At 36.9% G+C, this 18109-nt stretch overlaps 1 protein-coding gene across 1 annotated transcript in view; it reads left to right on the top strand.

The window, feature by feature from the left end:
• The window catches only part of DGKB (diacylglycerol kinase beta), an 820417-nt gene that overhangs the window by 61165 nt on the left and 741143 nt on the right, over window positions 1-18109 (top strand). The window contains exon 2 of the mRNA XM_061165003.1: window positions 5375-5633. Coding sequence (XP_061020986.1) covers window positions 5564-5633 — 70 coding nt within the window. The 5' untranslated portion in view covers window positions 5375-5563. The remainder of the gene's footprint in view (window positions 1-5374; window positions 5634-18109) is intronic.

Genomic DNA, 18109 nt, shown 5'->3' with positions numbered 1-18109 from the left:
TCTTTACCCCTGAGCCACCAGGGAAGCCCCTTATCTAGACATTCCTTGTGCCTTATTCCTGAAGAGATTGATTTCCTTTCCTAATTCTGGGGAAATGTTTTAATTCAGGTACAACAGGCCAAAGAGCCTTCTCCAACTCCTCCATTGTCAGTATTTCCTACCACCAACTAAGCAAAATGGCACATCCATTGACTAGTTGAGAATGCATTCCAACAGCCAGCAGAGTGGATTCTTCCTGACTTTGATTTTATGTGCCCAAAGAAAACCCCATGCAGGAAAACAGGAAGTCTGTTGAAAGCATCATAAGAAATCTCAGCTGAATACTGTGATTTTCTTTGTATACATTTATAAAGAGGCAGAGACTATAAGGAAATGTTGCCATCATTCCCATCTCCTTCTGAGGCATAGCTGTGCCTCTTGATTTAATATGACACATGCAACATTTTTCTTTACAGACTTATGATACATTATTTCAACTAGTTTAAAATATTTGCTTAGGAAATATGATATGTTAGTTCAACTAGTTTAAAACATTTGATTAGGAAAACTGTCTTCATTACCCCACCCTTACTTATTTTCTTATTTGGCTGCATATGTGAGAGCTGGAAATAACCAGAATTGTGAAAATCAAAAGGCTTCCATTAGGAGAAGAATCAGAAGGAGAAATTCTATTCAGAGCATACTGGTGTTGGAGTTAACCAGATCAAAGAACCAGAGAACTTACTTTGAGTCCTTCAGGGATGTCATTACCCTTTAAATACCTCTTGCTAAAATGCAAATGGATTAGATCAATTCAGAAATCCTGTCCTTGATGCAAAAAGTGCAGACCTAAGGTGACAAGATGATGCTAAATAAAGAAAAGCTATGTAGTGTTTTTGTTAAATATCTAGATGTAATTTATATATTGTCCTGATGCTCCTGTGTAAGTGTTATTATTTTATATTGTTTAACTGACAGCTCAATTAATGCATCCCTTGGAAATGCTCATTCATACGAAGTCAGTTATATTTAACAACCAAACATAGAACCTATGTGAAGTAAAGCTTTTTTTTTTTTTTAATTGTACAAGCTTTGTATCTCTAAGCACAACTTATTTGTGCTTAGTGTTTGTGTCCAGTCAGTTGAAGGGAGGGGAGGTGGCTTTAGGGAAAGTGAAGCCTTTAGTGACTTCTGTTCCTGATACCTTCTTTATGAGCCATTTTTTCTTTATCAACTTCAGGGTCTCCTTTTCACGGCCCTATCCTTGTTTTTCATTATGGAAAAAAGCATTTAAGTGAATTCATTCTATAAATATTTACATATCCCAAGCACTCTTCTAAGCCCAGTGAACCAGCTGTGAACAGATAAAACTCCATGCCTTCATGGAACTTCTATCTTAGAGCACATGAGAGGATGGTGACTCAAAATCTAATAAATATGGTTCAGATGAAAGGCAAGTTCAACAAGTATTTTTAGTTATTTTATTTGTAGCTCAGCTGCTAAAGAATCCACCTGCAATGCAGGAGACCCTGGTTTGATTTCTGGGTCGGGAAGATCCCCTGGAGAAGGGACAGGCTGCCCACTCCAGTATTCTTCAGCTTCCCTGATGGCTCAGCTGGTAAAGAATCGCCTGCAGTGTGGGAGACCTGGGTTTGATCTCTGGGTAGGGAAGATCCCCCTCGAGAAGGGAATAGCTACTCACTCCAGTATTCTGGCCTGGAGAATTCCATGGACTGTGCAGTCCATGGGTTTGAAAAGAGTCGGACATGTCCCTTTTTGACATTTGATAATAAGACGGTGTATTCCAAACAAAAGTGTAATGGAGGGGTGGTGTGTATGAATGTTCAAGTGTAAATTGAATGACCAGGTGAGACTTTACTGAGAAAACATAATTTGTGTAAAGATCTGAAGAATGTTAGTTAATCAGTCTTTTTAAACATTTAAAAAATAAATGTTTATTGGTGTATAGTTGCTCTACAATTTGTGTTAGTAGTTTCTGCTGTTACAGCAAAGTGAATCAGCTGTGTATATACATATATTCCCCATTTTTGGAGTTCCTTCCTATTCAGGTCACCACACGCATTAAATAGAGTTCCCTGTGCTATACTCATTAGTGATCTATTTTATATGTAGGTGATTTATTTTATACATATTATCAATAGTGTGTATATATATGTCAATCCCAATCTCCCAATTCATGCCACAACCCCACTTCCCCACTTGGTGTCCATACATTTATTTTCTACATCTGTGTCTCTATTTCTGCTTTGCACATAGATTATCTGTACCATTTTTCTAGATTACACATATATTGTTAATATATGATGTTTGTATTTCTCTTTCTGACTTATTTCACTCTGCATGTCAGTCTAAACGCATCATTTTAAATTTGAGTTTCTTATACCAAATTAACTGAGGAATTTTAGTAAATTTCAGAGCAGGTATCCAGGTGGAAACCTGTAGTTAATTAATAAATTGCTATTGTAATTTTAATTAGCTTGTTGGTAATTTATCAGACAGACCTCTGGAGTCATGTCAGTTCATGAATACCCATGGACAGGCCATGTTAAGGAAAGTAGAGAGACCAGGGCAGCGGGTTAAGAAGCTATCACAATCCGAGTGAGTGAGAAACTAAATGAAGACATTGACATTTTTCCAAAATGACGTTTTCCCAATGTAATCAGGGTTCTCGCCTTTCCTGTATTTCTTTTTGTTCCTTGTTACCTTCAGAATAGTGCCCCAACCTCTTTATTTAGCATTGAAATTCTGTAAAAAATTGGCCTCTTATTGGTTTCTCTAATAGGTTTGTCTGCATTCCAGTAAAACTTGATTTACATAAAAAGCTGGTGAGCCAGTATTTTCTGTAATCAGTTGTTTGCCTAACCTTGGTCTACTTTATGAGACTTCCATTCTTAGCATATGGCTTCCATTCTAAAAGTTATCTCACTAGAATAAAAAACTGCTAAAATTGTAGCCAACGTGTCAACATTCCAGGTAGGAAGTTGGAGGCAGAGTGAAGAGATTAAAAGAGCACTTTCCAGCTCTTTCCTCAAATAGAACCTTCCTATATATCTCACCCAACATCTGCCACATCTTACTGACCACTTCTTCATGCAAAGACCCCAAGGAATCTGTTTAGGTGGATGTATTTTCATTTAATAAAATTAGGTTTCTTGTTACCAACAAAGCAAGAAAGAATGGGTATTGTGTGGGTTTCTAGCAGTCTCTGTCCTGTCTGTCAGATTCCTAACAGGCGGGTCAATTTCTTCATTTGTCAAAATGGGAGACTGTTAGTGCCTCACAGAGTTCTTTGGTAAAGATTGAATAATCCAACACATAAATGCTGTCAGGAGAATGTCCTGCATACTGTAAGCTGTTAGTAAAACTGACACATTGCTGAAATTGCCTTATTTTCATCTTTTGTGTGTTTCTTTGTTATATTTCTGGTGTCTGGAATGCTTTCAAGCACACAAGAGATTGATAAACATTTTTTGGAATGAATTAATGAACTGCCATTATCATCAGTTGAGGCTTTTAGGTTGTAGGTAACAGAAACTGATTCTGGCCCGCTTATTTGTTATTAAAATAATGATACCTTTAGAAGTGACAGGATACCTAGAGCGTCAGGCTCAAACAGGGACAGGTATCCTCATTATTGCTGTAATCATTGAGACCAGAGCTATTTTCATGCTGTTCTTGCATAACTCCATTCAGCAGTTAAAGCCCATGAGATGGAGTCTGATGATCAAAATGTTACTGAATCATCTGTCTCCCTCTGGATACAACAGGGCACCTTATTTTACAGTTCCACCAAAATGGCATCTAACTGGAGAGAAGCAAAGAGTCAGGATGAAATCAATGTGAAGGATGAAATCAGCAGAAAGAAACTGGGTGGAAAGTGCAAAATTATCTATCACATAGTCTCATTCCTTTTAGTTTGTGTTGCTTCCACAATGTTATGGTTGTGATGTAAGAGCATGCTCTGGGAGAAAAAAAAAAGATCTAGCAATTTGGCCTCTGTTAATGCATGGGTATCTTCATTTTTTTTTTTCCATTTAAAAGCAGACTGTCACCTTGTAAAACTAATTGCCGGAACCCTAAACATATGAGACCAACACAAAGAGATTTTTTGTTGTTGTTGTATTTTTTTTTTAGGGTAAGATGACAGAATATGACAGTAAGGTTGTAGGGTTGATAGTGGAGAAGAGTAAAGAGATGTTGAAAAAAGATTAGGCGTTAATGCCAAATACAGGTTCCATGCCTTTAGGTGATGACATCTATACCCTTAAGCCTTCCAGTGATTTAATTGCATAAACTAAGTAATTGTTTCTAAATATTTTAGTTTTCAATAATGATTACAGTGCCAGTCTGGTGGGTCACTGAGCGATTGATTACTGTCTCTGATAAAAAGTTAAAGCCAGATGGTTTTTCATTTTGTTTGCTTTTATAGATATTGCAGTGAATGGAGGGCCATGACAACCTAGGGGTTTATTTTTAAGCATGATTCACAGTAGTTCTATCTACTATCATTATGAAAGTCAGTCAGACATTTGAAATTGCTTTAGTTTGGTAAGTTTTATTGGGAGTTTTAAATGGTATAATTAATTTTTCTTTTTTACTGTTAGGAAAACAGTCAGTTTATACGACTCCCATACTGATGTGCATAATTGTAAATATACATGCTGTGGGCTTCCTCAGTGGTCAGTGGTAGAGAATCTGCTTGTAGGGCAGGAGATTCAGGTTCTGTCCCTGAGTTGGGAAGATCCCCTGGAAGAGGAAATGACAACCCACCCTAGTACTCTTGCCAGGAAAATCCCATGGACAGAGGAGCCTGGCAGGGCACAGTCTACGGGGTCACAAAGGATCAGACAGAGTGACTGAACACACACACACACACACACACACACACAAATCTGTGCTACCGTTGATGACCATTCCAAACCATTGTTAGAAAATTGACAGACCAGCAGATTGTTTGTTTAGGTAACTTAGATCTTACTTAGCTTCATTTAAAAATTTGGGTTTAAACATAACATTCATTTAGATATTTAAAAAACTGATCAGTTCAGATTGATAAAAATGGCACCTTTCTTTACTCTTGGAATATGGAGTTTATAAAGCTGAACAACATAAAAAAACTACTTGTATGAAACTAGACCTTATAAAATTTTCTTCATACTTTGTATTTTTAATCATATTTCTTCTATGATTTGGCATTAGAAAATGTATTTTAAATGCCATTAAAGAGTGAGCAATGAAATATTGTTATGCAAAATAGAATAATTTTGAAATATATTATTTAGGAATTAAAAATCTTTAGCATTCTATAACTTGTCAGTTTTTTTCTTCATTTAATAAAGCTAATCTTTCAATCTTTATGTTTTTCTTTCTACAGTGATTTAATACTTTATTGAAACTACAAACTCATATCCACAGCGGTCTCATGTTGACAGATTGCATAGTTTGAAAGCATGACATATTTTAAAATGAAACTTGCCATGTGGAAACTTTGAAGCCTAAATTCTGCCAAAGTCTGAATAAAGAATTCCTCACCTGGCATGTAAGAGATCTCCTGACCACCACCATGACAAACCAGGAAAAGTGGGCCCACCTCAGCCCCTCAGAATTTTCCCAGCTTCAGAAATATGCTGAGTGTAAGTATTCTTATTGATATGATTTTACTTGGTATTTATTTTAAATGACATATTATATACCTACAAAAACATATTATGGGTCCTGTTCAGCATCGGGATAAATGTCTTTTGTGTTTGCAAATAAGTGGACTTGAAGCTACTTGTTTGGTGTGAGGAAAAGGAAAATCACTAAATCTAGAAGAAAAAGAACTGGATGTTAGATGCAAAACTGAACTTGGAAACCCTCTAGCTGTCATAGGTGTGACACAAAGGATAAAGCAGTTTGGGAAAATAGAAATTGGTGAGTCTGTAACCAAGAAGGATCAGCAGAAGTAAGAGGGAAAGTGAGATTTTTTTTCCCGTGTTTTTTTAGCATAACATTTCTGTAAGACTGGGAATAGGGAGTCTTAGATACATTGTGGCCAATCCCACATGTATAATAAGAGGTTGTAAAATAAAAATAAAGAATAGAATAAGAGATTGTAAAAGAAAGAGAAGGTGTTAGGGTGTGTGTGTTAATACAAAGATAAGCCATGATGATTTGCTTTATAGTGTGCAGTTTTTAAATGTGATTATATTTACACATAAACAGCAAGATTGTATTTACTGTTTCTACCATGGATTTTTGAAAATATATATATTTCACAAATTGAGTTTCAACTGTAAATATGAGGGGACAGCTGTGTCAAGGTATTAGAGAAAATGAAGCAACGAAGAAAGCAGCAAAAGGTTGCTGGGAGCATGATGAGTAGAGAAAAATTAAGCAGAGAATGTCATAAGAATGGTGATTATGAGTGACTAAAATGCAAGAAATGGACAGTGAGAAAGAACCAATAGCACACAGTAGTGAAGGAGGCAGAAGGTGGAGCAGCTGGCTGGAGATGCTTATGCCAAGAGTTGGGGTGTGTAGGAGAGAAGTGACAAGAATGAACTGAATGATGTTTTGAAGGAGAGGTGGAGAAAAGGATTAAACTCAAATGAGGGATCTTGAATAATAATAAGTAGATAGGTGAGTGAATAATAACACTCACATTTATGGGGTACATATTATAAGACAGGAACTGTCTTAGAATGTCTGTTTATCTGAAGCGGCCAATATGTAGGTATTCCAGTCTTTCTAACTGGAGGGCTGAAGTATTCTGGGTAAGGTTTTGAGAGTGCTTGTGGGTATTTGCAAGGAAGATGCAAATTCCTTTAAGAACCTGTGAGTTTTCTCCATCAATAATGATTAAAAATAAACAAAACAAAATAAACAGCGACTACCAAATTGGGAGGGGGAGGGCAAATAATTGATATCAAAATGTGGTCCCAGCTTCAAAAACTGTTTGGAGCCCCTGAAAGCATGGTTCGTCTACTTATGTCGTCAGGACAGTTTAGTCCAGAATGGCTAAATTCTTGGCAGCATGTTTATACTCAGTAGTTTTGAAGTTGACTAAAAATTGATTTACCTATGTTTTCTAATTTTTATATGCTCTTTACTGTAAATATTTCTGAACATTTTTACAGAGAGTATTCTGCTTTGCACGGTGGGAAATGCAGATATGCATTTTTGGAATTTACAGTTCAATGAAGGCTAGGAACTGATGGATAAATGACTCTAGATCTAGATAAAATATAATCTAAGGGCTACAAGCAAAGTTTAGGTATCCGTAGGGTCACAGTGTACCACTTGAGATAGGGAGAAAGTGAAATCTTCATAAAAGAAGAATCTGAAATGAATTAAAACAAAAGACAAGGTACATGCAGAAAAATGATATATTTTAAAAGAAAAATTTAGCATCTATTTGAGAAAGTGACATGAGCCACATTTAGCTACAACACAAATTAAAGAAGTGAGTGAATTAAGGCTGAGATGAGATGGAATTATGAGATGGAATATATATGAGATGGAATTAAATATATGAGATGGAATTAAAATATACAATACACAACTTGAGTTAGACAGTGAAAAGTATTTGTAGGATGCTAAGGGTAGGTTGTTATGAACAGGACTGTAGCCCAAGAATCTGAATTTGCAAATATGAAAATAGTATTTGAAACAGACTGAAATTATGGCAGTGAGCTACTGCAATAAACTAAAAATTTGAATGGAGAAAGATGATAATAAAAACATAGATTTAATCTTATATCATTAAAACTAATGGAAGAGAATTTAGGCAATAATAAAATATGAGAATTGAGAGAGAGACAAGCAGATTTCAGCTCTAAAAATTTGATTAGAAAGACAGGGAGTTTGGTGACATAATTCCCTAAGTAAAATAAACATAATGGTTTTGTTTAGGTTATGTTGAACTTAGCTGGACTTTTAAAGTATATTTTCCAGTGCTCAGGTACCTACAGGAAGCATACCTATGGAGGCACTAATATAAAATAGATAAATTATTGCCACAGCAGCTAAATTATTATTTAGAATAACTTTTGCTCAAATATTCAAATTTCATTTGAACTGATAAGTAGAATTTAATGCTAAAGTATTAAATATATTATTGACCACTACTTTTATTTTATTGGCTAAGGAATATGGGAGTACATTTAATTACATCATTAAAATACTTCATTTTGTAATAAATTTGCAGAAATACCTATGACAGGTATAATAAAAATTGTCAAATGTAAAAGTTGTAACCTATTGAGACAAAAACTAATGGGCATTCAATAAAATAGTGAGCAGTAACACAGAAAGTATAAGAACATTGTTGAAACAGATTTTTTAAGAAGACAAGTTAACTGTAAAAGAAATAAATAGTGCTAATTCCATGATCATTAAACTTCTACTCTGTTTTAAATAACCTTGACAGCAATGAAAAGTGCTAGATTTAATCCTTGAAGTTTTCTGTATAATTAAAAAGCAAAGACCATTACAATTCAGATGTATCTTTGTGTAATAAATTGCCATTGTCAAAACATAACAGGAAACAAACTTATTAGCCTGAAGATTATAAAAGGGATATCTTTACCATGCTATTCAGTACATGTCATCAGTTTATTTGCAGCCTTTAAGGATCAGATTTTTCATGTTGCAATGCAATGTTGGCAAAGTGACATTCTTCCATAGTCTGTTGGAAAAATGCTATATTAGATTTTAATTGCTTTCTTGATTTTAATTGTTTTGTGACTTTCAATAAGAAATTGTTTATATATATTAAATGACTCAACTTTTAAAAGTTATTAACTTAAGTCTATATTTGTAGCATGCCAAGGTTATATGTCCTGGAGAAGGAAATGGCAACCCACTCCAGTATTCTTGCCTGGAAAATCCCATGGACTAAGGATCCTGGTAGGCAACAGTCCATGGGGTCGCAAAGAGTCGGACACGACTGAGCGACTTCACTTTCACTTAAGGTTATATGTGGTACATTTCAAACAAGTGTTTTATATGCTTTTGGCGAATGAAGGTGTGGTTGTCAATTTCTTGGTTGAGATGAATGAATTCATGGAACTCTTACCCCCACAAAACCAAATCACTGTGTTAGTCGTATAATACCATATAGATCTTTTCCTCAAGTCATCTGATTTTGAGTTCTCTCCACAATTGCCATAATATATAATGTCTTACTTTGTTTGGGCTGCTAAAATGAAATACCACAGACTGGGTAACTTATAAAGAATAGAAATTTATTTCTCATAGTTCTGGAGGTTGAAATTCTGAGATCAGGTTACCTGCATGGATTCTGATAAAGGTCTTCTTTTGAGCTGCAAACTGTCAGCTTCTTGTATTCTCACATGGTCGAAAGAACAAGAGGAGCAGCAAGTTCTCCTGGGATGCTTATAAAGGCTCTAATCAGAGTTCTAGGTTCAGGACCTCAGGAGAAATTGTCATTTCCTCCTCCAGGGGAACTTCCTGACTAAGGGATTAAACTGGGGTTTCCTGCGTCTCCTGCAGAGCAGGCAGATTCTTTATGACTGAGTCATTGGGGAAGCCCATTTACCTCCTAAAGTCCACCCTCCCCCCATATTGCAAAATAGGATTCCAACATATGCATTCGGGGAGACACAAATTTTATTGTACCCTGCACCTGCATTATACCCTGCACCTATATATGTTGTTTCAACTTATAGGCTTTCCTCATAATTAATAGGGGAAAAATTAAATGATATTGGCATAGCGTTCCTGGTTCGGCAGCTAGCACATCAAACAGTTTGTATTCAAGTCCTGGTCCCACCATAGTACAGCAACGTACATAGTACTTTGACTTTCAAAAGTTATATAACATCTTTGTGTCCCAATTTTCATACTTCTAAAATGGGAAAAATAATAAATATGTCAAATGTCGTGAGTATTAAATTGAATGAGTTAATATATGTCAAGTAATGAGAACAGCGCCTTGTGAGTTGCAAGTAATGTAGCTGTTTACAATCATTATTTTCATAGAGAAGGAGGGACTGTTTTGTTGGCTGTTTGAACGTATTGTTGATGATCGAGTTAAAAAGTGCCACATTTTGGAGCATGAAGAACCAATGACTTTTTTCTGCTACAGGACCAAATTTTTCCCACAAGGTAGAAGCTTCTGGTGCTCTTGGCAGCCTCCCATCTGTGTTGTCCCCACAAATGCTCAAGGCAGCTAATGCGAAGCCCGCTGTGGCCGCCTACGGCATGCTGAGCGCATGCTCCGGTTTACGTTTTCAGACCGAGTCACTCCATGGGAAGCATTTCCATTGATATGTGGGAGAGGAGTATAATTTTCTCTCCCACTCTTTATAAAGTCATCCAAACTGTTGTTGTAAGATGAAGAGCTCTCACTCCTGCTGTGTAGAGAATTGAGTTTATCAGATTATTGGTTTGTCAGTGCTTCCTGCTGTGGTTTCAAGACACCGCAAAGGGTTAAGAAATTCCAAATCTTTTCATGGATGAAAATATTTTCTATGTAAAATCTACACAGTATTTCCAAGTGATTCATTATCTGCCCACATATTGTCACTTAGGATTAGCTTTTTATTTGCTATATATAAAGAATGTTATAGAGCATGTAAATTATTTTTGAGAAATACTATGTTATTACAGTGGGAACACTTCCGAACTTCCATAAATTTCGTAGTGTTTATAGCAGCTGGCATTGTAGAGAGTTGCAAAATTATATGATGAACTTGTTCTTTTCAATAAGGACCAGTATGCCTGATATTTGGACCTAGTGTACAATCTCTTCCATTGGAGATAGGCGTGCAGTATGACTTTGTGGAAAGAACACAGGCTTTGCAGGCAAATTAATATTTGACGGCATTGAACCTCTGCTCTATTTTCGACTTATTAGCCCTGGGGTCTTGGGGAGGTTATATATACTACCTGTGCCTCAGCTTTCTCACCTGGAAAAGTGGAATTCCACCTCATAGTATGGTAGGATTTAATGAGAGAGTAGCCATCATCATCAATAATGGATTTTTAGTCCCCTGTTCTAAATACAAGTATCGATTCATTTAATACAGTAAGCCTTAGAGGAGGCAGATGATCTCTTAGGAAGATTACTTGGCCATTGATGTGGCACAATAAGTGATGACAAAGATCAAAACAGTAATAATTCATTTAATATTTCTTACAAAGATCACTTTGTTATTAAACAGGCTGTTAATCATGATTCACAAGTAGGAGAATCTGGAATCCAGGATTCGTCAGGTCCTCTATCTCCAATAGCCACAACCATCTCTCAAAGGGCTTTTGTATACAGGACAGAGCTTCTAACTGTGGCTGTGGCTTTTGCCTCCAAATGTACCTCTCTGTTCTCTTATTCTGCTTCATTGCACTGGATACTGTGTGGAATTCCATGATGCCCTGTCTTAAGTGGAGTCATTTTTCATAATCCTGCCCATGTGTCTTTCTCCTGTTTCTGTAACCTCCCTTAGTCTTCCTTATGAAAAACATGGGAGGGAAAAGAGAGGAGAATAAAATCAGCACACAATCGTAATAATAATAATAATAATAATTAAAAAAAAATTGGTGGAGTCCTTTTCAATCTTAAGTAGTTTTCCTCTCCCAAGAAACCCCACCCTCCAGCACAATGATCTGTATCTCTGAGAGCTCTTTTGTGCTTATCCACACCTGATGGTTTAGGAGTTGGAGGGAGAGACTAGACCTCCCCTGTGCATATTCAGTTTATTGGTAAACAAATTTAGATCACATATTAGCCTTCCAGTTCATCTCAGTGGGATGAGCTCTCTTCCTTTGGTCCTGGGCTCTTTGTTACATTGGCTCTATTTTGGGAGGCCAGGCCACTTAATGTTAATTACTCTCTTTGCCCAGACAGAAGAATAAATGGCTCAGAGTCAATTAGCATAGTGGCTGAAAACATGTAACTCCTTGTTAGGTTAAACTGGGTTTGAGTTCAAGTGCTGTGATGCACACCTTGTTTTCCTCACTATGCCCTAGGATTGCAGTACTGATTCAGTGTGAAGAGGCCTGTAAAGTGCTCAGTACTCAACAAATTACTCTTTTGTTGAGAATCCTGATGGTGGTGACGGGGGTGATTTCCTATGAAAATGAGGACTTTGTTCTTCGATTTATGCCTGCTCACTTCTACTACTCACGCGGACTGTCTTGACTTTGCCCGGACACTTGTCTGCAGTTGGAATCTGTGACTCTATTTTAGATAATCCATGTCTCTTGTTTCCGACCCTGTTTCTTCTTATTCATGTTGATTAACTCAGCAGTTCCTGGCTCTGACCCAGATTTTATTTCTGGAATGTGTGTTGGTGCGTAATCTCTTTCGCCTCATCCCTGGCTTTGGTTCCTATTTGTTGCACTGCTTCAGGCCGAATTTCCTCTTGGTGGCTTCTCTGGGTCCATGTAGCTTGCATTTTTCAATACCTAAATCTTGTAGTAGGAAGAAAAAGTATTAACTATGAATGTCTAAGTTTCCGTTATTTCAGTATCCTGAAAAACCATCATTTTCAATGACTTTTAACATCTATTTTTTTCAACTTTTCAAAATTGCCACAAAGCCATAAATTAAGATTTATATTAAACTTTAATATTGAAGTTAGGATTTCTGTGAAATATTTTGGTCAGAGTGGACCAAATTGGGCTGACTGGAAAAATTAACAAAATCTCAGTGGCTTAACAAAACAGAAGCTTATTTCTTGCTCCTATTACATTTCCAAATCTGAATCAGCAAATGGTTTAATTTCACATTGTCCCTAATCAAGTCCCAGTCAGATGGAGTAGTCATCAGCTTTAAAAATTGGCACATGCTGTGACAGAGAGAAATAGACTTTGTACATTGGAGGCTGACTCTTAAGGCTTCTTCCTGATAATGTCATTGCTTATGTTTCTTTGGCCCAAGCAATCCACATGATCACATCTAACTTGAAGGGAGTACAGAAGTGCATTCCTTCTGTCTGTTTAGCATTGGGGAAGATAAAAATATTTGGTGAAAACTACAAATGTGGACAGTAACTCACAAGTATTTACTGTGGGACATTAGGAAAGTCATTGCAATCTCTTTAAGCTTCTGTTTCTTCACCTTATAAAATGAGACTAGTACTTCCCACTTATAAATAATTAGTCTTGTTGTTATTACTAATATTATGATGAATTGTAACAAAAGTTATCATAAAAATTCATACATGTTAAATTATGCACTTCATCCTTAACTGAGTTGTAAATTAAAGGTTGTTATTTTCTAGAAGTTTCCTTAGATGCTGCCATCCACATTTTAGCAGGAAGTGCCCCCCCCCCACATATGCACGTGCGTGCATGCACACACACACATACACTGTAATATGAGTATGTATACTAGAGGAACTTAATTTTACTCACTGCTTGTTATTTAGCCAGAAGTATTTAGTACCTTTTGGAAGGACTGATGCTGAAGCTGAAACTCAATACTTTGGCCACCTCATGCGAAGAGTTGACTCACTGGAAAAGACCCTGATTCTGGGAGGGATTGGGGGCAGGAGGAGAAGGGGATGACAGAGGATGAGATGGCTGGATGGCATCACCGACTCTATGGGCATAAGTTTGAGTAAACTCCAGGAGTTGGTGATGGACAGGGAGGCCTGATGTGCTGCGATTCATGGGGTCGCAAAGAGTCGGACATGACTAAGCGAATGAACCGAACCCAACTGAACTCTTAGGCAGTATGCTTGGTTTCAGATAATACAGAAATGAATATCATGGTTCTTTTAGTCAAAGAGCTTAGTCTATTCAGAGAGGCTAAATACCATGGCAAATGATGATAAAGCAATAAAATACTTACTCCTGATATTATATACGCAAGATTTTTTTTTAAATGAGATACAGTTGACATATAACATTGTATTAGGTGTACAACACAATGATTTGATATGTATTGCAAAATGATTACCACAATAAATTTGGTTAACATCTATCACTACAGTTATGATGTTTTCCTTATAATGAGAACTTTTAAGATGCACTCTCTTAGCAACTTTCAAATATATAATACAGCATTGTTAACTATTGTCACTATGCTGTACTTATAAGGGGAAGTTTGTACCTTTTAAACACACTTACCCATTACACTCACCCCCTGCCCCTTGCCTTTGGAGAAGCACTATTTTGTTCCTGTAAGTTTCTAAGATTCCACGTGTAAGTGAGATTATACAATATCTGTCTTTCTCTCTTCTGACTTACTTCACTTAGTATAATGTCCCTAAGGACCACACATGTTGTTGTCACAAATGTCTTTCTAGTGGATAGATAACATATGTATAGCTATGTATATAAATTATATATGTATACACATAATTTTATTTGCCATTTATTTGTCTATGGACAATTAGATTGTTTATATATCTTGGCTATTGCAAATAATGCTGCAATGAAAATGAAGGTACAGATATCTCTTCAGGATATTGGTTTTATTTCTTTCAGATAAATACTCAGATGTGGAATTGCTGGAAAATATGGTAGTTCTATTTTTAAATTTTTGAGGCATCTCCATACTGTTTTCCTTAGTGGCTGCACCAATTTATATTTCCATCCACGGTGTATAAGGTTCATGTGTACATCCTCGCTGATACTTGTTACCTGTTTGTGATGATGGCCATTTTAAGAGGTGTGAAGTGTTATCTCATTGTGATTTCATTTGGCATTTCTTCTTATAAGTGATGTAGAGCAGCCCTGTTGGTACCTGAAATAAGCACCTTTCTCTGAGCAAATGGGTGTTTCAGGCCATAGCCTCTGCACTGTGCCCTGTGGGTCAGAAAATTAAGAACTGATACTCTGTTATAGACTTGTGAGACTTTGGAACATAAACATAAACATTATCTGGCCAGGAGAGCCAGATAATCAGGGGGTACCTCCCCTGGGCACAGCTGCAAAAGCTGGGGTATCAGACCTATGTGCAAGCTCCTTTCTGGAATATCTGGCCACCTGGAGCAAGGTAGGTAGAGAGAGAGCGAAGATGGTGCCTGCCAGCCTCCTGTCTCTGGAGAGTATTACAGTCAGCCCTGTAGATGGGTATTAAATTAGATGCTTGCTCCTCAGGCCACAGCTTTTAAGCTTTTTAACTTAAGCTTAAAAGCTTAAGTCCTTTTTAATGAAAAGACTGGACATCTTTCCTACACAAAGTGTTGCTTATTTTCTCCTGGAAGAAATCATTTTACTCATTTAATATTCTGCATCACTCCATGATCTCTCTGTGGTATTGATTACATTAATATATCTATATCTACATCTCTCTGTCTATGTACAGATGTCTGATAAACAATACATAATATAGTTTCATTTTGAAATCTGAGCATTACAGATTTAATCTGCTGCCTCTGCACTGGACTTGGGGGCTTAGCCACAGTAAGTCTGCTTGGGCTGTTATGAAAATTTTCTCAGTTCCCAATAGCCTTGTGGGCCTCCTAGACACAAGCCCCATTGGCTTCCACAGATAGACGTTTTGGAGGCGCCTCTCTCGAGTGAAAGGATTCAAAGCTGGGGCACCATATGTGGTGTTCAAACCCCTGGCTCATCAGGGAAAAGCTGGTAGTTATGAGTTCCCTCCTGGTTGTGGATCACCACAGTGGGGCTGGGGCTCATGGCAGAATTGTGCCTCAGCCTTTACTACCTATTTTGATGTGGGTTTTTTCTTGTTTGCCCTATACGTAGGGGTCATTCACATCCTCCTCATTTACGGAGTTCTTTCTTAGGAAATTATTCTATGTAGCTGTAGAGGAAGTGAGTTCAGGAGCTTCCCGTGTCACCATCTTGAACCAAAATCTAGCAAGACTCTTCGAGAGCTTTTAACTCTTCTGCACTTGGATAGGTGTTGAAAGGGGAGAGGAATTTTAGTTGAAAGTATTGAACAGAGTTTTTAAAAAAGCAGAGAAACTCCAAATAGATATCAGAGCATGTGTTGAGGCATGAAAGAAAGTGACACATTAGGGAAGAGTTGGAAATGTGTGTTGGTGTATGTATATATTTGTGTCTCAGCAGGTGTGTGTGTACAAGGACATGTGTATGAAGACAATACTAAAGAATTCAGCCAGTCATATAATACAAATCTGTAAGTGGCATTAATAAAACGTTGGCTATCAACATATAGTCATTGAGAGAAATTGAAGATACTGAGTGGAAGAGAGGCAGAATATATACAAGCTCTTTATAGAATCTTAGCCATGAGAAAAAAGAGGAAGACTCAAAGTTAATTGAATAAAAAGAGGGATTTTGTTTTTTCATGTAGGAAAGAAAGACATGTTTATAGGAAACAAGTTGGGCATCATATGAAGAAAAACACTTGGTGATGAAAGATTTTGAGCTTTACGGCCAAATCTAGAATTATGTTTTGGTTTTATTCAGTTTTCTGAAGTCCTCTACTGTTTATTTTCTTAATGTATTAGTTTTGGTCATTATCGAGTTATATAACCTTTCTAAGTTTAATTTTCTCTACTGTGTAATTAAGAAAATAAAAAGCCCACTCACAAGAATGTTGTAAGTTTCAAATAAAATAATATGTGTGGAAATGCTTTGTGAATGGCAAACTACCATATGTAAGTTAATTATTGTTTTTATTGTTACTATCTTTAGAATGTCCTGAGTTATCGTTCTATTTCTTTTCTTTTTTGTAGTTCAGTATCTCTGTTTCTCCCAAATACACATTTATAATTTTATTATTTATTGAATTGTACAGTTTGTTTCTGTGAGATTATGTGAGAAATACCATCCTATTTCTTGTGGCCTAATTTCCCACAATTTATCTTCAAATCCTGTTGCCTCTTTCAAAGCCTTGCCTAGGCAACATCAGGTACAAGGATTATTTTTGCATACCCCCAAAATGTATTTTATAAGGAAGAACATTGCCAAGACTATAGTGGGTCTGAGATCTTACCCTATTTATAGTCTTAGATGTTAGCTTGCTGTGGCTTCATAATGCTAGAAGAAGATGCAAGACTCCTGGGTCAGAGAAGGAGGAGTTTATTAATCATGTCACAGAAAACATGATGTTTCTTGTGTTATTATTGGCTCCCCTACTTTAGTTTTCACAGGGAAACAGGAAAAGGGCCTGGCGACCTTTGCACAAGTAGTGAATTGAGTAAGGGGAACTGCCAAGTTTAGGGAACCTGAATGTTTTATAACAGACAGTAAACAAATATGCCTTTTGCTCAAAATGGGGTCACAATCTGTGTCTCTCATGGTTTTCCAGTCCAAAAACATCCTTGAAATGATAGTTTAGGGGAAAAAGTAGTCTGTGCCTATGCTTGCAAAACCGGCAGAAACATGAAAGAAACATTGAGAATGGTTTCCCAGTGAATATAAACGTGTGATAGTCTTTACCACCATAATCATTAGCCCACAAATTTTTGAAAACTTTCCCATCAGATTGCCTTTCAGCTCATATAAAGACAACTTCAGATCTGTGCCCAGATATCTCCTTGTCTTGGTCTCTAATTCCTCTTCTTCCCCTGTGCCCTACCACTAGGTTTTCAGGTATATCCTATTTACACCCTACTTTTCAAGATAGGAGAGTCACTTACTTTTCTATATTCATCCAGAGAAGATGAAGGGAAATACAGTTAGTTAAAGGTATTTTAGAGTCTACTGTGAAAAACAGGCATAATTCTTACATTTTATTTTTAAAAAGTCAGTCTTTTAAAATACAGTTACAGACACACACACACAACTTGTTCTTGCAAGTAGCATCGTTAATTTATTTTTCATTGTTTCATTATAGAATGAACACAGAAAGGAAGGATCTGGGAGAAGGAGACCAAAAGCTCCACTCCAGGCAAATTCTCCCCTTTTGTTGAATACGTTGCCCCTTCCCTGGTGGTTCAGCTGGTAAAGAATCCACCTGCAATGGGAGAGACCTAGGTTCAATCCCTGGGTTGGAAAGATCCCCTGGAGAAGGCAACAGCTACCCACTCCAGTATTCTGGCCTTGAGTATTCCATGGACTGTATTGTATGGTCCATGGGGTCAGAAAGAATCAGACTGAGCGACTTTCACTTTCGGAAGCTCAAATTGTAACACATTCTGCTCCAAAGGTACTGATGACATGAGGCAGGACCCTCAACATTCATGCAATTGCAAGGAGTTCTCAAAGTGAAAGTGAAAGG

The sequence above is a fragment of the Dama dama genome, chromosome 18 (genome assembly GCF_033118175.1).
Source record: "Dama dama isolate Ldn47 chromosome 18, ASM3311817v1, whole genome shotgun sequence".
NCBI lineage: Eukaryota > Metazoa > Chordata > Mammalia > Artiodactyla > Cervidae > Dama > Dama dama.
The sequence above is the reverse complement of the archived record's forward strand: the minus strand, read 5'-3'. Positions and strand labels throughout refer to the sequence as shown.